Source organism: Muscardinus avellanarius (genome assembly GCF_963383645.1).
Source record: "Muscardinus avellanarius genome assembly, chromosome: 3".
NCBI lineage: Eukaryota > Metazoa > Chordata > Mammalia > Rodentia > Gliridae > Muscardinus > Muscardinus avellanarius.
The window spans coordinates 114,089,175-114,109,451 of NC_137788.1; the positions used below are offsets into that span (position 1 = coordinate 114,089,175).

The following is a 20,277-nucleotide window of genomic DNA, read 5'->3' on the forward strand; positions in this document are numbered from 1 at the left end:
GGGCAGGGAGGTTCGAGGAGCCTGCGGTAGAGATGTCATAAATGCATGGCAAAGAAGGCAGAGGTGGGCTAGAGGCTGGAGGCCATGGGCCCAAAGACTTGAAGACGTGAGCATCCTGGGCGGCAGTCAACGCGCTGGGAAGGCTGGGGATGCGGGCGGCGGCCGAGGATGCTCCTCCGCGCATTATCTCCTCCTGGCCGACAGGGGGCGCTGCGTCCCGGCTCCAAGAGCGGGCCTGAGGAAGAGGCGGGGTGAGCACGCCGGGCTGGCTGCTGACGCATGCGCACGGCTAGCCGCTCCGGTTCGGCTCCCCTCTTTCTGGACCAAAGGCGCGGATTGGACCCAGAGGCGGGGGCATGATGGGTAACAAGACCTGGGGGGTCCCGGTGCCTGCCCAGCGGGGTCGGAGTTGGCGCAGGCCGGCTTTCCCCGCCCTCTCCCGGCAAGGCTGACGTGTCCTGGGCTCCGGGACACTTCTTTGGGACGTCCTGGGCGCGGGCATTCCTGGGGGTCGCCGCGGGAGGTGGGGGTTGGGGAGTGTGGCTGCACCCCTGGGCGTGCTTGGAAGTCTTGGCCAGCCCGCCGAGCTCCCGCTAGATATGCCTGCGGCTCCCCGAGGGCGGCCCAAGCCCGACTCCATCCCTCCACCCTCATCCCTTGCAGCGGTGGGCACCGGCACCTCGCTGGCGCTGTCGTCCCTCCTCTCCCTGCTCCTCTTCGCCGGGATGCAGATGTACAGCCGCCAGCTGGCCTCCACCGAGTGGCTTACCATCCAAGGGGGCCTGCTGGGCTCTGGCCTCTTCGTCTTTTCTCTCACTGTATCCTCCCTGGTTGGAAGGGGGGGTGTGGGAGGGTGGGAGGGCTCGTAGGCTTGTGCCTTCCCCACACAGCTCAGCCCCGGCTGCACGCCTTCTCCTTAACTCCCGCCACGCAGGCCTTCAATAATCTGGAGAATCTGGTCTTTGGCAAAGGGTTCCAAGCAAAGATCTTCCCTGAGAGTGAGTGAACGTTGGGGGTCCAGTGTTCCAAGCTGCCCCCCACTGACCTCCCCTGCGTGTGATGCAGCATTTCCTGGTGTGGAAGCGGGAAAGGTTGTTACGGATAAATAGGTTTACCAAAACTGAAGATTGGATTGAGCGTCTAGCCTACGTCCTGGCATCGAAGCCAGAAGGCCTCAGAAAGCAAAGTCTCTTGCCTTCTGGCCAGCTCCAGGGAAGGTGTCAGCGGATTGGACAGGTTTGGGCTGATGTTTGGCACCCATCCTTGGGAAGGTGTCCTTTGTACCCACCAGAAGAGCAAACAGAGCCGGGCGTGGTGGCGCACGCTTGTAATCCCAGCGTTCGGGAGGCTGAGACCGCAGGATCACTGTTTCCCGACAGCCTCAGCTATTTAGTGAGGCCCTCTGCGACTCAGTGAGACCCTGTTTCCAAATAAAGAATAAAAAATAGGGCTGGGGGTGTAGCTCAGAGGTGGAATGACCCTGGGTTCCATCCCTAGTACCTAAACAGAAAGAGTAGGGCAAGCCAGGCGTGGTGGCGCACACTTGTAATCCCCGCTTGGGAGGCAGAGACAGGAGGATCCTGCAGGTTCTAAGCCAGGCGCGTGCACTGGCTTAGGAGACCCTGTTTCCAAATTAAAAAAAAAAAAAAGTAAAAATAGGTCTGGGAGTGTAGCCCGGAGGTATAAGGGCTTCCAGGAACCCCAGTACCACCAAAAAAAAAAAAAAAAAAAGAGTAGGGCAAACAGGATCAGGTTCACCATGGGTTGGGTTCTGATGTCAAATTGACCCAACCTTAGTGAGTTCTATTTGAGGGGATTTGAGAAGAACCTAAAGGTTGGACACATGAAACTTTTTTTTTTTTTTGCAATGCTGAAGATGGAACCCAGGGGCATTCTACCTTCCAAGCTACACCCCCAGTCCTATTTTTTATTCTTTATTTGGAAACTGAGTCTCACTGAGTTGCAGAGGGCTTCACTAAGTAGCTGAGGCTGGCCTCAAACTAGGATCCTCCTGTATCAGCCTCCCAAATGCTGGGATTACAAGCGTGCACCACCATGCCCGGCTTATCTTCATTCACTTCTGAAAGAAATCATCATGGGAGGGGTAGAGTTCTTGTCTCTCCCTTTTTTTTTTTTTTTTTTTGGTACTGGGGTTCCTGGAAGCCCTTCTACCTCTGGGCTACACTCCCAGACCTATTTTATATTTTTATTTGGAAACAGGGTCTCTTAAGCCAGCAAGGCTGGATTCGAACCTGCGGGATCCTCCTGTCTCCGCCTCCCAAGCGCGGGGATTACAAACGTGCACCACCATGCCCGGCTCTTGTCCCTCTTTTGCCTTTCCTGTGCTCCCATCTCCTGTTCTGTTCTAGAGTCCCAACATCCTCTCCTTCCACATAGACAGTGTCTCCAGACACTGCCCTCCCACTCGCATGTGGGGAGCAAAGCGCTCAGTTTCCACTGTTAGTCAGCCACCTTAGGGAATTTTTTTTTTTAATTTTATTATTGGTGCACTGTAGTTGAACATCTTAGTGGAGTGCAAGATGGTAGAGGCATCCATGCACACGTCACCCAGTTAGCCCTCACCCGGTTACCACCCCATCTGCTTAGTGGATTAACTCATTGGCCGGCTTCTGTCCGGAAGGCCTTCACCCTTCACTCAAAGGGGGCCAGTGTTTTAGGCTTTCCTCTCTCCTTTCCTTTTCTGTGTTCTGTGAGGCAAGTCAGAGAGTCAAGTGAGATTTGAGTTAGAAGTGGTAAGAAGCCAGGCATTATGGCATGTGCTTGTAATAATCCCGGTACTTGGGAAGCTGAGAGAGGAGGATTGCTTGTTTACGGGCAGCCTCAGCTACGTAGCGGGGCCCTCTGCAACTTAGTGAGACCCTGTTTCAAACTAAAGAATAAAAAATAAGCTGGGTGTGGTGGGGCACACTTGTAATCCCAGCATTTGGGAGGCTGAGACAGGAGACCCGGGTTTGCAGACAGCCTCAGCCACTTAGTGTGGCCCTTTGCAACTCAGTGAGACCCTGTTTCAAAATAAAGAATAAAAATAAAGAATAAAAAATAGGGCTGGGCGTGGTGGCGCACGCTTGTAATCCCCGCGCTTGGGAGGCAGAGACAGGAGGATCGCGCAGGTTCGAAGCCAGCCACGCGCGCTGGCTTAGGAGACCCTGTTTCCAAATAAAAATGTTAAAATAGGTCTGGGAGTGTAGCCCGGAGTTAGAAGGGCTTCCAGGAACCCCAGTACCACCAATTAAAAAAAAAAAAAAAGAATAAAAAATAAGGCTGGGGGTGGAGCTCAGAGGTGGAATGCCCCTGGTTCCATCCCCAACACTGCAAAAAAAAAAAAAAAAAAAAAGTAAGAAACCTGCACCACTTTATCTCCATTTGGTAACCATTGTTAAGGCGATCTGAAGCCCTACCGTTACCTTCCTACCTTCCAAGCAGGTCCTGGAGATTCAGAAGAGCCCTGGTTTCACGTAGGGGCCATGAACACCAGAAGGCCTGGTAATTCCATCCCGCCCTGCACCTAACCTTCCTTGTCCCTTCGCCTCCCCAGCACTCCTCTGCCTCCTGTTGGCTCTCTTTGCGTCGGGCCTCATCCACCGCGTCTGTGTCACCACCTGGTACGTGCCCCGCAGCTGGGTAAGGGGCGCACGGCCCTGGGGTTTGGCACTGGATTCTGCTGTGACGGTACCAGCTCCCCTCCACCACGCCATGGACCCCCTCTCCATCCTCCCTCCATCCCCATCCTCCCAGTGGGTCCTGAACCTGGGTTCTTCCCTGAGGCTGGCGTCTGCCCCACAGTGGCCGGTGGCAGGCCTCCGGTGCTCTGACCTTTGTGTCTGTACCCTATAGTTTCATCTTCTCCATGGTCGGTCTCTACTACATCAACAAGATCTCCTCCACACTGTACCAGGCCACAGCTCCAGTGCTCACGCCGGCCAAGGTCACCAGCAAGGGCAAGAAGAGAAACTAATCCTGAACGTCCAATAAACTGGATTCTTTGTAGCTCTGTGAGCTGTGATCTGTGGTGGGCCCCATCTGCCAGTGTCTGCTTGGGTATGCACAATAGACAGGCCTTCTTCCAAGGTTTTTTTTTTTTTTTTTTTTTTTTTGGGGGTGGTACTGGGGTTCCTGGAAGCCCTTCTACCTCCAGGATACACTCCCAGACCTATTTTAAGTTGCGGAGGGCCTTGCGAAGTTGAGGCTGGTGTGAATCTGTGATCCTCCTGTCTCAGCCTCCCAAGCTCTGTGATTACAAGCATGTGTCCACGACCAGCTGATTTTTAATTTTTTTAGTACTGACTTTTGTAGTCCTGGGATTAAACCCAGGGCCTTGTACATTCTAGGCAAACCGTCTACCACTGAACTATATTCCCAGACCTTTATATTTTGAGACAGGATCTAAGGTTCTTTGTGTGTGTGTGTGTGTGTGTGTGTGTGTGTGTGTGTGTGTGTGGTACTGAGATTAAACCCAGGGGCATTCTACCTCCGAGCTACACCCCCAGCCCTATTTTTTATTCTTTTTATTTTGAAACAGGGTCTCACTAAGTAAGGGCCTCGCTAAGTAGCTGAGGCTGGTTGCAAACCTGAGATCTTCCTGTCTCAGCCTCTCAAGTACTGGGATTACAAGCATGCACCACCACGCCTGGCTCTAATGTTCAACTTTTACCAAATATTTATTATCATTATTTGGCATTGAGGGTTGAACCCAGGGGCATTTGACTCTGAATTATAACCTCTGGCTTTTTTCTTTTTTTCTTTTTTTTTGGGGGGGGGGGAATCGAACCCAAGGGCATTCTACCTTTGAGTTACACTCCCAGTCTTTTTTTTTCTTTTTTTCCAGTACTGGGGATGGAACCCAAGGGCATTCTACCTCCAAGCTATACCCCCAGCCCTATTTTTTTATTCTTTATTTTGAAAGGGTCTCACTGAGTTGCAAAGGGCCTCACTAAGTAGTAGCTGAGGCTTTGGGTGAATCACGATCCTCCCGTCTCAGCCTCCCAAATGCTGGGATTATAAGCATGTGCCACCACGCCCGGCCTGTTTTTTATTTTTATTATTATTATTTGTATGTGTGTGCGATACTGGGGATGGAACCTAGGGGTATTCAACCTCCGAGCCACACTCCGGTACTGGGGTGGCATATTCTTGTGTGAGAGACTTGTTTTGAAAAAAAGTGCATGGATGATCTGCAGTCTTGAAATTGGGAAGAAGAGTTAAGGCTGCACCCTGGAGGGCCTGCCTGTCAGAACTGGACTAGATCTTGGAACTGAAGTGTAAGAGAAGGAAGGGCCGGGTGTGGTGGCGCACACTTGTAATCCCAGCATTTGGGAGGCTGAGACAGAGGATCGCGGTCCACACACAGCCTCAGCTACTACTTAGGCCCTTTGCAACTCAGTGAGATTCTGTTTCAAAAAATAAGGAATAAAAAATAGGGCTGGGGGTGTATCTTGGAGGTAGAATGACCCTGGGTTCCATCCCCAGTGCTGCAAAAATAAATAAAATAAAAAATAAAGTAGGGCTGGGCATGTATCTCAGAGGTAGAATTCCCCTGGGTTCAATTCCCAGCACCACACACACACAAATAAATAAAAGGAATCAAGCCAGGCGTGGTGGCGCACGCTTGTAATCCCAGCATTCGGGAGGCTGAGACCTGGAGGATTGCGGTTTGTGGCCAGCCTTGGCTACTTAGTGAGGCCCTCTGCAACTCAGTAAGACCCAGTTTCAAAATAAAGAATAAAAATTAGGGCAGGAGGTGTAGCTAGGAGGTCAAATACCCCTGGGTTCCATCCCCAGACCTGCAAATAAATAAAAGGAGACAGAAAGAAGGAAAGGAAGTCAGTCACAGGAGATCTGGTCAAGGGTTAGAGGCCACCCCATTCTGCTCCCCCTTTGTGGTGGGAATCCCCCTTGCTTAGCTGGCTGTGTCCTGGCCAAGGAGGGACAGCGGGGTATATTGCCTGAGGCCTGCAGGGGGTGCTGTGAGCTCACATCTCACCTGGAGAACACCACTGTACCAGGCAAGTTGGCCCCAGGAGGGCAGGGAGGAGGGTTGCTGCTGGGTGTCTGAGGGCTGAGCCTCCTCTTCCCGGAGGCTGGGAGTGGAGACAGAAGGTTCAATGGAGACCAGAGAGGCTGACTGTTCTAGGCTCCAACTCACCTGCAAAGGTGGGGAGTCCAAAGTGCTGTGCCAGATGGGACCCTCCGGGAGGATATTTTCGTCCAAAATGGGCTCTGGCGCCAAGCATGGTGGTGCACACTTGTAATCCTAGCATTCGGGAGGCTGAGACAGGAGGATCGTGGTTCGCGGACAGCCTCGGCTACTTAGTGAGGCCCTTTGCAACTCAGTGAGACCCTGTTTCAAAATAAAGAATAAAAAAATAGGGCTGAGGGTATAGCTAGGAGGTAGAATGCCTCTGGATTCTATCCCTAGTACTGCAAGAAATAAATAAATAAAAATACTAAAAAAATAGGACTGGGGGTGTAGCTCAGAGGTACAATGCCCCATGGGTTCCATCCCTGGTACCGCAAAAAAACAAAAAGAATAGAAAATAGGGGTGGGAGTTGGGTGTGGTGGCGCACACTTGTAATCCCAGCATTTGGGAGGCTGAGGCAGGAGGATCGCGGTTCGTGGATAGCCTCAGCTACTTAGTGAGGCCCTCCATAACTTAGTGAGACCCTGTTTCCAAATAAAGAATAAAAATTAGGGCAGGGGGTGTAGCTCGGAGGTCACATGCCCCTGGGCCCGCAAAAAACAAAAACAAACAATATATATATATATGTATGTATGTATGTATATGGCTGGGGGTGCAGCCCGAGGTAAAATGCCCCTTGGTTCCATCCCCAATATTGAAAAAAAAAATAGGTCTGAAGCTGTAGTTTGGAGGTTGACTGCCCCGGGTTCCATTCCAAGTACTGCAAGGAGAAGAAGGAGGAGGAGGAGGAGGGATGTGGAATGCTCCTTGGTTTCATCCCCAGTACCAAAAAACAAAAACAAAAAAGGCCCTAAGCCCTAGGGAGAATTGGGCCATCCAGGTGGGCACACACGGGGATGCTGGCTGGCGTGGGTTGGGCCAGGCCTGGCTAGGGGAGGGTGGGAGGACCGGGAGAGCAGGTTGCCAGGGCCTGATGAAGGGATCCAGGCCTCTGCAGCCATCCACTGAGTAGGACCAGGGGCAGCACAGGGCCCCGGAGTAATGACCCCTTCCAGGGGGGGTGGGGGCGGTGCGTTTACAAGGCCTGTCGGCGGCGCCCGGCTGCTCTGCACCCAGCCTATCTTCTGGTGCTGAGTAGCAGGCTGCCCACACCTGACCTGCCAATTAACCCTGGAGGGGCCTCACAGCACCTAATCACCATCATTAAGTAAGGGGGCCGGGGACACCAGGGCTTCCGGAGACCCGAGGGTGAGGAGGACCAAGGTCTAACCTTTTGCTTGGTCCCTGGGCCCCGCCCCAGAGGCAGCGGCCTGTGAGAGAGTGGCGTCGCCCCTGGAGGACAGAGGGAAGCCAGATGTTTCCTCCTGCTCCCTCACACGCGGCTGCGACACCCGCCACTAGCTCCGGAAACAGGAGTAAATAACACATAATGGGGACGGGGAAAGGTTGTGCTGGGTAACTGGAGGCTGGCGGGATGGCCGGGCAAGTGAGGCCACCCGTGAAGAGGGCAGCAGGCAGTGGAGGCCCAGGGCATGCGGGCTCCTGAGCCTGGGTGGGGCTGGGCTCCCCAGGACTGGCCCAAGCTCGCGGGGGCGCCTGGCATCTCGGGCCTGCACTGGGGCCGGGCGGGGTGGGGAAGTCCGCGCCAGGCTTTGGCTCCAAGCACTTTCCGGCACTTATTGTCCTTGGTGAGAACAGGACGAGGTCCCGTTCCCACTGCCCGCCCCCCCCCTCCAAGTTCTCCTCCCCAGGGGCTCGGGAAGGATGTCGGGGAAACCAGAGCGGAGCCAGAGACCCGTAGAGGCAGAGATGCTGAGAGACACAGGCCGATACAAAGGGGGAAAGGTTCAGTCAAAAGCGCCATTGAAGCTCATTGTGAGCCTGGCGGGGGCCCTGGGCTCTGTGGGAACCCTGGAAGAATGCGAGGCCGGAGGCCCTGCCCTGGGGGACCTCCGGCTGGCCTGCCCCTGGCCTGCCCCTGCGCAGACCTCCTCGACTTAAGAGTCACCAGCAGGGCTGCCTCCTGAGCCAACAATGGTAGGAACCCTCCAGCAGGCACAGTGAGGCCACTTAATTGCACCCAGCAGGTGCTATTCTTGGCTTCCCTCTGCAGCCAAGTGGGAGTTCCTGGGGGAGGAGGAAGCAGGGCAGGATCTAGCTCCCCAAATCCACCCGCCAGGCTGAGCCGCTGGCCACACGCAGGTTGCACTGGTGAAAGTTGTTTGGTTACCATTCCTGCAAAGGCAGAGAAAAAAGGACACCCCCCCCCAGCCCCAGGTCCTGGAGTTAGGCACCCCATCACCTGGGGTGGAGGGTTAAGAGCAAACCACAAACCAGGCCCAGCAGGGTGGTCCTGTAATCCTAATCCTGGGCTAGGAAGATTTAGAGGCCAGCCTGTGCTCAAGGTTCAGAGGCCAGCCTGCGCTCACTTAGCAAGACTCTGTTTCAAAATAAGATAAGAAGCGGGGATGGGAGCCGGGCGTGATAGCACATGCTTATAATCCCAGCATTCAGGAGGCTGAGACAGGAGGATCATGGCTTCTGGCCAGCCTCAGCTAGTGAGGCCCTTTGCAACTTAGTGAGACCCTGTTTTCTTTCTATCTTCCTTCCTTCCTTCCTTCCTTCCTCCCTCCCTCCCTCCCTCCCTCCCTCTCTCTCTCTCTCCCTCCCTCTCTCTCTACCTCTCTCCCTTCCTCTTTCTTTCTTTCTTTTTTCTTTCTTGAAATGGAACCCAGGGGAATTCGACCTCTGAGCTACACTCCCTGCTCTATTTTTTATTCTTTATTTCGAAACAGGGTCTCACTAAGCTGCAGAGGGCCTCGCTAAGTAGCTGAGGCTGTCTGAGAACTGTGATCCTCCCGTTTCAGCCTCCCAAATGTTGGGATTACAAGTGTGAGCCACCACACCCGGCTTGAGACCCTGTTTCAAAATAAAGACTAAAAACTAGGGCTGGGGTGTAGCTCAGAGATAGAATGCCCCTGGGTTCCATTCCCAGTGCCACACACACACAAAAAAAAAAGTTGTCAATTTTATGGCAAGTCTCTCCTTTCTGTTCTTTTAGACCAGCAGTGTGACTGACCGGTCACCACACTTGGAGATGACCCCAGAAGTAGTCTACATCTGAGGCCCCGTTTGACAATAAGGCCAGAGCCAAATGGCATCCAGGCTTGTGAGGAAGCTTCTCTGAGAACTCCTCCCACGGGTGCAGCTTGGAATCTCAGCACTTGGGAGGCTGAGACTAGAGCATTGAAAATTTGAAGACAGCCTCAGGGAACTTAGTGACACATCAACCTACCAAGACCCTGTTTCAAAATAAAAATAAAATAGGAGCCGGGCATGGTGGCGCACGCTTGTAATCCCAGCGCTTGGGAGGCTGAGACAGGAGGATCGCGGTTTGCGGACAGCCTCAGCTACTTAGGGAGATCCTTTGCAACTCAGTGAGACCCTGTTTCAAAATAAATAGCCGGACGTGGTGGCGCATGCTTGTAATCCCCGAGCTTGGGAGGCTGAGACAGGAGGATCGCGCAGGTTAGAAGCCAGCCTCAGCTACTTAGTGAGGCTCTCAGAAACTTACTGAGACCGTTTCCAAATAAAACATAAAATAGGTCTGGGAGTATAGCCTGGAGTAGAAAAGCTCCTGGGTTCCACCCTCAGTAACACACACACACACACACACACACACACACACACACACACACAAAATAAAAGTAATAATAAAATAAAATAAAGAATAAAAAATAGGGCTGGGGTTGTCGCTTGGAGGTAGAATGCCCCTGGGTTCCATTCCCAGTACTGCAATAAATAAATAAATGAATAAAAATAAAAAACAAAATAGGGCTGGGAGCATAGCTTGAGGGAGAATGCCCCTGGGCTCAAACCATAGTACCAGAGAGACAAAGACAAAAATTGAGAGAGCCAGGGAAGGCCCCTGTCTATCCTTGTGAGGCTGAGCCCGTGCTGTCCGGCAGGACTGGAGGGTAGAATTCCTGTCCACACAGGCCTGGAGCCTAGGGCTAAAAACCTTCCCTTTTCTCTGGCAGAAGTTGCCCTGAGGGTTGAACTCAGGCTGGTTCAAGGGATTTAATGGATGGGGTCCCCTGGGGGTTCATTTCTAGTTCTCTCACACACAGGTATACTAGTATCTCAGACCTTAGAAATAGTCAGAGGCAAGCCCGCCATAATCCCAGTACTTGGAAGGCTGAGACAGGAGGATCCCCAGTTCAAAGTCAGCCTCAGCAGCTTAGTGAGGCTCTCAGCAACTTAGTGAGACCCAGTTTCCAACTAAAATATAAAATAGATCTGGAGGTGTAGCTCAGAGGTAGAAAACCCCTGCGTTCCATCCCCAGTAACAACCCTAGCCCTAATTTTTCCCTTCCTTCCTTCTTTCCTCCCTCCCTCCCTCTTCCTCCCTCCCTCCCTCCCTCCCTCCCTCTCTCTCTTTCTTCTTTCTTTCTTTCTTTCTTTCTTTCTTTCTTTCTTTCTTTCTTTCTTTCTTTCTTTCTTTCTCTTTCTTTCTTCAATACTGGGGATTGAACCCAGGGACATTCTATCTCCAAGATACACCCCCAGCCTTATTTTTTAATTCTTTATTTTGAAAGAGTTTTACTAAGTTGTGGAGGGCCTCACTAAGTGGCTGAGGCTGGCTGAAAACCTATATAATCCTCCTGTCTCAGACTCCTAAGTACTTTGATTACAAGCATGCGCCACCACGTCCATCCAGGTTTTTAAATTTTGTTTTTTTAGTTTATCACAGTACTGGGAATTGAATCCAGGGGCATTCTATCTGAGCCACATCCCCAGCCATATATGTAATAAATTTTATATATTTTGTATATAATATATATATGTGTGTGTGTATATATATATATATATATATATATATATATATATATTTTTTTTTTTTTTGCAGTGCTGGGATGGAACCCAGGGGCAGTCTACCTCCAAACTACACCAATGCCCTATTTTTTATTCTTTATTTTGAACCCGGGTCTCACTGAGTTGCAAAGGGCCTCACTAATTAGCTGAGGCTGTCTGCGAACTGCGATCCTCCAGTCTCAGCCTCCCAAATGCTGGGATTACAAGTGTGCGCCACAACACCCAGCTCCCAACCCTATTTTTAAATTTTTTATTTTGAAACAGGGTCTCACAAAGTTGCAGAGGGTCTCACTAAGTAGCTGAGGCTAGCCATGAACCCACAATCCTCCTGTCTGAGCCTCCCAAATACTGGGATTACAAGTGTGTGCCATCACACCAGGCTTATTTTTTCTTTTTCTTTTTGACTGTCCTAAGTTGTTTACTAGGTATGAATTTTACAAATATTGCTTGTATTACTGGTAACGGTGGAGCTGGAGAGTATTATGCCTTCTCCAGGCTGCGCGAGGAAACCACTGGTAGTGTGGTAAAATTCTTGCAGCCTGCAGATGTCAGCCCGCATCTTCCTGTGCTTGTGGACTGGCTTAATGATCCACCGGGTATCAGGATTTCTTTTGATAATGTTATGGAATGAATCAATGAAGATAATCTCAAAGAATTTGTATGTGGAATCTTCACCAACCCAGTAAGAGTTCAGGACTCTCAGAGCCCCACAGCGGCGTCCAGCTCTCTCCTCGGCCACAGAGTGAAGGCTTCCTGCAAGCTGGTTAACACCATGATGGACAGCTGGCCATAGGTCACACCCATGGAACTGGGCGCTTGTGGCCACCCCAGCACATGCGAATCCTGTATATGACATAACCTTGCTGGCCGTGTATCCCAGCCTGCGCGCTTTATCGGGCCTGGTGCAGCCCCCGAGAGCTGGCGATACTGCCAGCAGCGACCCGCAGGAGAGAGAGCGCATTACGTCGGGCTGCTCCTTCCTCCATAGCTCCCATCTTGGCTTGCCTGATGGCTGCCTCCAGATGGCAAGAAAGGACCTTTCTCCCCTTATTTTTTATTTTGAAACAGGGCATCATTAATTTGCATAGGGCCTCACTAAGTTGTTCAGGCTGGTCTTTTTTTTGTGTGTGTGTGGTACTCCAGGAATCCAGGGGCTTTCTACCTCTGGGCTACACTCCCAGGCCTATTTTATACTTTATTTGGAAACAGCGTCTCACTAAGTTGCTGAGCCTCAGTAAGTAGCTGAGGCTGGCTTCGAACCTGCAAGATCCTCCTGTCTCAGCCTCCCAAGTACTGAGATTACAAGCGTGTGCCACCAAGCCTGGCTTCAGGCTGGTCTTGAACTTGTGATCCTTCTGTTTCCTCCCAAGTACTGAAGTTATAGGCATAGGCCACCATGCTCGGTTATTTTATTTTATTTTTTTATAGTCAGTGACTGTGTTACTCAGGCTGGCTTTGAACTCTTGGGCTCATCGGATGCTCCTGCCTCAGCTACCCCAGTGGCTGGGTCTGCAGGTTCACACCACTGTGCCCAGCTATTAAATACTTCCTGAAAGAAAAGGAACCAAGAGCCCCATGAGTAGCACATGAGTTATGCTTTGAACTCTGCTGAAACCCAGCTTTTTTTTTTTTTTTTTTTTTTTTTTATGGTACTGGGGATGGAACCCAGGGCCATTCTACCTCCGAGCTACACCCCCAGACCTATTTTTTATTCTTTATTTTGAAACAAGGTCTCATTAATTGCAAAGGGCCTCACCAAGTAGCTGAGGCCGTCCGCGAACCGTGATCCTCCTGTCTCAGCCTCCGGAATGCTGGGATTACAAACTGCGCCACCACGCTGGGCTGAAACTCAGCTTCTGACATTGTCAGGTCCACAGGGCTGAATCCCAGCATGAGCCAGCTGTTCCTCTGACTGCCCCAGCCTGTTCCTGTCCTTCCCCGAGGCTGTCCTCTCTCCCATGTTGATCTGCTCCAGGTAACTTCTCTCCAAACCCTGACTCACCTGCCGGTTTTCCAGCCAGCTGCACAATCCTTGATCTACCATTTTCCCATAAAGCCCATCTGTAATTTTTAAAGTATGTGTTTTTGTTGATTATATGTGTGCCTGTCTCATTGCCCCTATGAAATTGTGGGTACCCTGAGGGCAGAGATGGACACAGTATAACCTGACCCCTGGGAGCCCTCCAAGGACACAGGAAGCGCCTTGGGACCTGTGGGCACCTGAAAGTCCTGCTGCATGACACCATACACACAGGCTCTCAAGGGGCCCCGGGGGGCCCTGACCTGGGGGCCACCTCACCCCAACACAAATACCTTTTCAGAGCCGGGTGTGGTGGCGCATTCTAACCCCAAGCTACACCCCCAGCCCTATTTTTTATTCTTTATTTTGAAACAGGGTCACTGAGTTGCAGAGGGCCTCACTAAGTAGCTGAGGCTGTCCTCGATCCACAATCCTCCTGTCTCAGCCTCCCAAATGTTGGGATTACAAGCATGCACCACTAAGCCCGGCTCTGTTTGATATCTTTATATCTCCAAAGTCTATCATGGTGTTCAAGAAATGTGTGAAGGAAGCCACAGGGGGTGGCACATACCTGTAATCAATCTCAGTACTTGGGAGGGTGAGACGGGAGGACTGCAGGTTCCAGGCCAGCCTCAGCAATTTAGTGAGGTCCCTCAGCAGTTTAGTGAGACCCTGTTTCAATTAAAAAATAATAATAATAAGGCTGGGGATGTAATTTGGAGGTAGAAAATCTCTGGGTTCAACCTCCAGTACTCCCCCCACCAAAAAAAAAAAAAAAAAAAGAAACCAATCAGAGAGAGAAAGAGAAAGAGAAAGAGAGAGAGAGAGAGAGAGAGAGAGAGAGAGCGAGAGAGAGAGAGAGAGAGAGAGAGAGAGAGAGCGCACACGCCAGGTAGCACATGCCTGTAATCCCAGTACAGGGAGGTTGAAACATGAGGATCTCAGGCTCACAGCCAGTCTCAACAACTTAGTGAGGTCCTCTACAACTTTAGTGAGACCCTGTTTTAGAATAAAAAATAACAAGCCGGGCGTGATGGTGCACAGCGCTTGGGAGGTTGAGACAGGACGATCGCACAGGTTCAAAGCCAGCCTCAGCAACTTAGTGAGACCCCGTTTCCAAATAAAATATAAAAGGTCTGGGAGTATAGTTGGAGGTAGAAAAGCTCCTGGGTTCCACCCCCAGTACCTCAAAATAAATAAATAAATAAATAAATAAATAAATAAATAAATAAATATAACAGCAGGACATGGTGGCACATACTTGTGATCCCATTACTTGGGAGGCTGTGCCAGGAGGATCACAGGTTCAAGGATAGCCCCAGCAAGTACTGAGACTCATTAATCTAGCAAGACCCTGTTTCAAAAAATAAAAATAAGCCTGCTGTGGTGGTGAATGCTTGTAATTCCAGTACTTGGGAGTCTGGGACAGGAGGATCACAGGTTTGCAGCCAGCCTCAGCTACTTAGTGAAGCTCTCAGCAATTTAGTGGGACCCTGTATTTATTGATTGATTGATTGATTGGTGGTACACGGGGTGGAACCCAGGGGCTTTCTACCTTCTGGCTATACTCCCAGACCTATTTTATATTTTATTTGGAAACAGGGTCTAAGTTGCTGGGTGATTCACTAAGTAGCTGAGGCTGGCTTCTGACTTATGAGATCCTCCTGTCTCAGCCTCCCAAGAGTGGGGATTACAAGGTGCACCACCACGCCTGGCTGAGAGACCCTGTTTTAAAATAAAGAATAAAAAAAAAGGGCTGGGGGTGTAGCTCAGAGGTAAGATGCCCCTGTGTTTCATCCCTAGTACTACAAAAATAAATAATAGAGCCAGGCGTGGTGGCACATGCTTGTAATCCCAGTACAAGGTTCTGGGCTAGCCTCAGCTACTTAGTGAGACCCCTTGCAATTTAGTAAGACCCTGTTTCAAAATAAAGAATACAAAATAGGGCTGTGGGTGTAGCTCGGCGGTAGAATGCCTCTGGATTCCATCCCCAGGACCACAAAACAAAAAAAAAACAAAGAAAAAAAAAACAATGTTTGAATGAATGGGGGGTTTCTTCTTCTCTTTCCTTTTTTTTTTTTTAAACTCTATTGAAGATGGAACTCAGGTGCATTCTACCTCCAAGATATACCCCAACCCTATTTTTTTTATTCTTGATTTTGAAACAGGGTCTCACTAAGTTAAGGAGGGCCTCACTAAGTGAATGAATGGGGCTTCTGCGCTGGCAAACTGAATTTAAGGGGATCAATGTCACATTCCCACTTTGTGGCAGCGTTTAGGAGTGTGCAGGCTTTCCACGCGCCCCACGCCAGCTTGCAGCGGGTTTTGACGGAGGGAACAAAATTCGAGGCCCCTCTCAGACACGGCCCGCGGGCCCTGAGGCCTGCTGAAACCGGGCAGGCCGAGCGCAGAGCCGAGTCCACTCGGCGCCGCTCGGAGAACTACAACTCCCAGCAGGCTGCGCGGCGGCGGGTCGCCAGCCGCTGGGACTTCCGGGCTCCGCCGGCCGAGCCGCGCGGGCAGCGGGACTCCGCTGCGAGGTGCGTGGACCTTGGGGGGCCAGGGGGAGAGGCGAGGAGGGTGGCAGCGACAGAGACTGGGTCTCTGGTGTGCAGGGGGTGGCGGGCTGGAATGGACCCCGAGCTTGGGTTTCTCTTCCGCAGCGACCATGACGAAATTAGCGCAGTGGCTTTGGGGGCTGGCGATCCTGGGCTCCGCCTGGGCGGCCCTGACCCTGGGAGCGCTGGGCCTGGAGCTGCCGGCGCCCTGCCGCGAGGTCCTGTGGCCGCTGCCCGCCTACCTGCTGGTGTCCGTCGGCTGCTACGCCCTGGCCACCGTGGGCTATCGCGTGGCCACTTTTCACGACTGCGAGGACGCCGCGCGAGAGCTGCAGAGCCAGATCCAGGAGGCCCGAGCCGACCTGGCCCGCAGGGGGCTGCGCTTCTGACGCCCTCTCTCCCCCATTAAAGAGCAACTTTATTTTCTAACTTTGTTTAGTTTGGGCGTGGAGATTGGGAACTGGGGATTCTGTAGGCCAGGGATGCTGAGAGGTGAAGGACCATCTTTCTGAAGCCATCTCGCCTTTATCTTTGCATCTTGCTGGTGTTTGCCTGTGTGTGTGTGTGTGTGTGTGTGTGTGTGTGTGTGTGTGTGTGTGTGTGTGTGTTACTGGGCATTGAACTCAGAGGTATTCTACTCCCAGGCTATACTCCCTGGTCTCACAAAGTTGCTGAGGCTGGCCTTGAACCTTCAATCCTTCTCTCTCAGCCTGCCAAGTACTGGGATTACAGTTGTGTGCCAGCCACATCCAGCAGCCCTTTTTTCATTTTTTGGCACTAGGGATGGAATTCAGAGGCATTCTACCTCCAAGTCACACGCCCAGCCCAATTTTATTTGGAAATAGGGTCTTACTAGGTTGCTTTTGTGTGTGTGTTTGGTACTTGGGATGAAACCCTGGGGCATTCTACCTCTGAGCTATACTCCCAGACCTATTTTATGTTTTATTTGGAAACGGTCTCTGGAGAGCCTATTTTATGTTTTATTTGGAAACGGTCTCTGGAGAGCCTATGTAGCTGAGGCTGGCTTCTCATGTGCGTGATCCTCCTGTCTCCGCCTCCCAAGTACTGGGATTACAAGTGTGTGCCACCCCACCCGGCTCTCACTAGGTTGCTGAGAGCCTTACGAAGTTGCTGAGCCTGGCTTTTTTGTTTGTTTGTTTGCAGTACTGGGGATTGAACCATGGGCATTCTGCCTCCGAGCTACACCCCCAGCCCCGGGCCTCCTAAGTAATTGAGGCTAGCTGTGAAACTGCAATCCTGTCTCAAGTCTCCCAAGTACTGGGATTACAACTATGTGCCACCACACCCATCTCCTATTGTTCTTTTTTTTTTTTTTTTTTTTCAGTACTGGGGATGGAACCCAGGGGCATTCTACCTCCAAGCTACACCCCCTTGCCCTATTTTTTATTCTTTATTTTGAAACAGGGTCTCACTGAGTTGCAAAGGCCCTAAGTAGTAGCTGAGGCTGTCAATGATCCTCCTGTCTTAGCCTCCCAAATGCTGGGATTACAAGCGTGCACCACCACACCCAGCTCTTCTTGTTCATTTTATTTTGAGGGCCTTACTAAATTGCTGAGGCTGGCCTCGAACCTGTGATCCTCTTGTCTCAGCTTCCCAAGTATTGGGATTACAAACATGTGCCACCACATGTGGCTTTTAGCTATCTTTTCTGAGCAAACTCCAGCAGCCTCAGAATAACTGGATCTATTCATTAAACCAACGGATTGAGAATTATGACCAAAGAATGAACTGCGATGGGTAGGGGTGGAGAACGTTTATTTTAAGGCACATTCTAAAGATTTCACCCCAACTTCCAAAATTAAAAAAGATAATCTCTCTTAAAAAAAAAAAAAGTGATTTTGTCTCCTAGGTCCCACCTGGTCTTCTAAATAAAGTTCCTTCTCAGATCCCTCTAATTTCCAATTCCTGTCTTTCTCACAACCTTCTGTACCCATGGAATCAGTCACCAGGACCAGCTGAAACAAGGTGGTCTCTCTTTGGTATCAGGCTGGCATTCCCATGCCCACTGGTCCTGCGAGCTGCCTCAAGTCTGCAGGAGCCGGTAGTTTCTGTCTTGCTTCTGGGGGTACTTCCAGAAAAGCCAGAGGCGGATAAAGCTGGTGAGGATTCCCGGAAGGTTGGGCACCTGAAATCAAAAGGACTGCCATGAGGACAGGAACCACTCTTCCGCTTTGCAAACCTGTCACACCGTCTGTCTTCTGCTCACCATGATGTAGGGATCTCCGAGTCGAAAGCCATAGAGGGACCAGGAGGATGAAGTGAGGAGCGTGGCGATGGTCAGTGAGAAGGAGAGACGCTGGGTTGATTTGGTCTGAATGACTCTGGCCTGTGGCAAAGAATGAGAGGAACTCCTGCTCTGGCACACAGAAGCTCCCATCTTCCTCAAGAGTTTCACAGGGGAAAAGGTCAAACACCCTTCCAGACCAGGCCTCTCCGGTCTCCTGCCAGGATCTGGATCGCTCTTTGCCTCTGGAGTATAAGCCAGTCTCTGGCTGGGGGAGCCTGGCCCCTCTCCCCCACCTCCAGGGGAGCCCCACTCACCAAGTCAGCCAGTGGTGAGAGGTACATGCTGATGGTGAACACACTGCAGAAGAGGCCCAGCTGCTGAAGCCTGGCCTCAAGGTCGGGCACCAGGAGCCAAAAGTAGCCATACCCCAGGAGAAGGACCCCCAGCAAGACTGCAGTCTGTAGGAGCACAGAGCCCTGCAGGGGAGAAAGCCTTACTTGGGGATGCAGGTTGTGGAGTTCTGTGTACGTGGTTCACTCTACCCTCTCCCAGGCTGCAGCCTCTCTCCCACCAGAGCGACCCCGTGGGACAGTCTCATCCACACAACCCTGGGGGCCTCTAGGGGAGGAAGAGTATCTTTTCTGTAAGCTAAGACCCACACAGTAGGAGCTTAACAGGTGTCCTGTGCAACTGAGTTGGAAAGCCACGAGCCCTGGCCCTGAAGGAACTTTTCAAACAAAAGTCCTTTCTCCTCTGCCTGTTGGGTGGGATCTCAGGCCAGACCAGCCCCGCCAGAACGGGGGCCAACGTGGGAGTCTGGCTTCATGGAGGAAGCGCCGCAAGGCTGGAGGGCCTTCCAGGAAACAGTGCCAGTTCCAGCCTGTTGGTCTTCTAGGAAGTAGTGTTTGCACTGCCAGCAGGGAGGTGGGTCCAGGGAGGGCCTCTACCTTCTGAGGACAGTAGTGCAGATACGCCAAAATGTACAGGGTCTGAAGCGCGGCACCCACGGCGTTGACGAAGATGAGGGTCCCGTCTCCCTTCAAGAACCCGTAACTCAGCCAGCCCAGGTTGCTGCAGGCGGGAGGGGAGGCGCAGGGTCCACGGGGCTGAGTATGGCAGGGGTCCCCAGGAGCCCTTTCCCCGCCTCCCCGTGGCAGCCCTCGCCCCTCTCACTTGATATCCGTGGTGAGAAAGGGCAGGAACTGGACGCTGTCCACGCTCCGGGTCATCTGCATGTGCCTGAGGTCCGAGCTGTAACAGGACCCCGAGAGAAGGGGTGAAGGGTGGGCGACCCCAATGCTAGCCCGCCTCCCCGACGACCGCCCCTCAGCCCCCCGGCCTTGTTCAGGCCGAGCGAGCAGACTCGCCCTGCACCCCACTCCCGACTGGGTTCCGGACGCAGCCCCGGGCTACGGCCACGTCTCTGTCCACTCTCTGTCCTGGCTTCCTGGCCCTGCCCCAGCCCCGCCCGGCCGCGCTCTCACAGGCCGGTGGAGAACATGCCCAGGGTGAAGAGCACGCAAGCTCCGGAGAGCAGCGAGTCGGCCACGCCGCCCGCCTCCATCCCGCGGGGGTCGGGTCCCGCGCCCGGCGCCGCCGGGGTTCCTGGGCCCCAGCGGGTGACGCCGGAGCCCCGCCCCCGCGCCCCGGCCACGCCCCGGCACAGCCATGACCACACCCCCGCGCCGTAGACACGCCCTGACCACGCCCCCGGCGCAGCTACGACCACGCCCCCGGCGCAGCCAGTCCCTCCGGAAGCGACGTCGGGCCGGCTGTCCCCGCGGACTCCGCGCCGGAACTCCGGCCGCCCCGAGCCCGCGCCGGTCGGATTCTGGGCTCGCGCTGCGGATCCGCCCGCCGCGAGTCTGTCCCCGACCCACACCCCGCTCTACACACTGCCTGCCCGATGGGAGGACTCAAAAGCTGGACCCAAGCCGATTTCAACGCGCCTCCCATCCCAGCCCGCGCTCCGAGCCAGGACCCCGAGTTGCCCAGTTCGGGAGGTTTTCCCTAGGGTTTACTGAAGCTTTTCAGCCTCTCCCCTAAAAATCACGAATTGGAGTCGGGCGTGGCGGTTCATGCCTGTAATCCCAGTACTGAGGAGGCTGAAACAGGAGGATCGTATGCTCGAGGGCAGCCTCAGCAACTTAGTGACTGCATGCGAACATACTTGCATACGTTAAAGGAGCTGGGGGGGTCGCTCAGTGTAGCCCCAGGGCTCAGTCCCCGGTATCAAGCCAAAGCAAACACAGATTTCCAGGAAGGATCATCTTCCTCCATCAGATGTGGTCCAGCCACAAAACCAGCTTCATACGGCCTGCCCAGCCCACTGAAGCCCTTCCTCCCGTCCCCCTGGCCCTGACTTGCTGCTGGGAACTTGCCTCCCACGTGGTTCTGCTGGTGGGGCTGCGGGGCGGG

The 20,277-nt window shown here is 52.7% G+C and overlaps 3 protein-coding genes across 5 annotated transcripts; 2 read left to right on the plus strand and 1 right to left on the minus strand.

Moving 5' to 3' along the window:
* Positions 1-668: 668 nt before the first annotated feature.
* KRTCAP2 (keratinocyte associated protein 2) lies at positions 669-3,976 on the plus strand (the record flags this gene model as incomplete). The annotated part of the gene is made up of 4 exons (XM_080691913.1): positions 669-818; positions 935-998; positions 3,557-3,623; positions 3,856-3,976. The coding sequence occupies exons 1-4, from the start codon at positions 726-728 to the stop codon at positions 3,974-3,976; spliced, it is 345 nt and encodes a 114-aa protein (XP_080548039.1). The 5' UTR covers positions 669-725.
* An 11,745-nt stretch (positions 3,977-15,721) lies between these two features.
* On the plus strand, positions 15,722-16,000 carry DPM3 (dolichyl-phosphate mannosyltransferase subunit 3, regulatory; the record flags this gene model as incomplete). Its single annotated transcript, XM_080691910.1, has 1 exon — positions 15,722-16,000. The coding sequence occupies one exon, from the start codon at positions 15,722-15,724 to the stop codon at positions 15,998-16,000; it is 279 nt and encodes a 92-aa protein (XP_080548036.1).
* Positions 16,001-17,655: 1,655 nt separating this feature from the next.
* On the minus strand, positions 17,656-19,423 carry SLC50A1 (solute carrier family 50 member 1; the record flags this gene model as incomplete). Of its 3 annotated transcripts, none has more annotated exons than XM_080691902.1 (6): positions 17,656-17,757; positions 17,839-17,958; positions 18,174-18,335; positions 18,807-18,930; positions 19,033-19,110; positions 19,344-19,423. In XM_080691902.1, the coding sequence occupies 6 exons, from the start codon at positions 19,421-19,423 to the stop codon at positions 17,656-17,658; spliced, it is 666 nt and encodes a 221-aa protein (XP_080548028.1). The 3 variants fall into 3 exon arrangements, with proteins under 3 accessions (XP_080548028.1, XP_080548027.1, XP_080548029.1); XM_080691901.1 differs by having other exon boundaries at positions 17,824-17,958; XM_080691903.1 differs by lacking the exon at positions 18,174-18,335.
* Between the last annotated feature and the right edge of the window lie 854 nt (positions 19,424-20,277).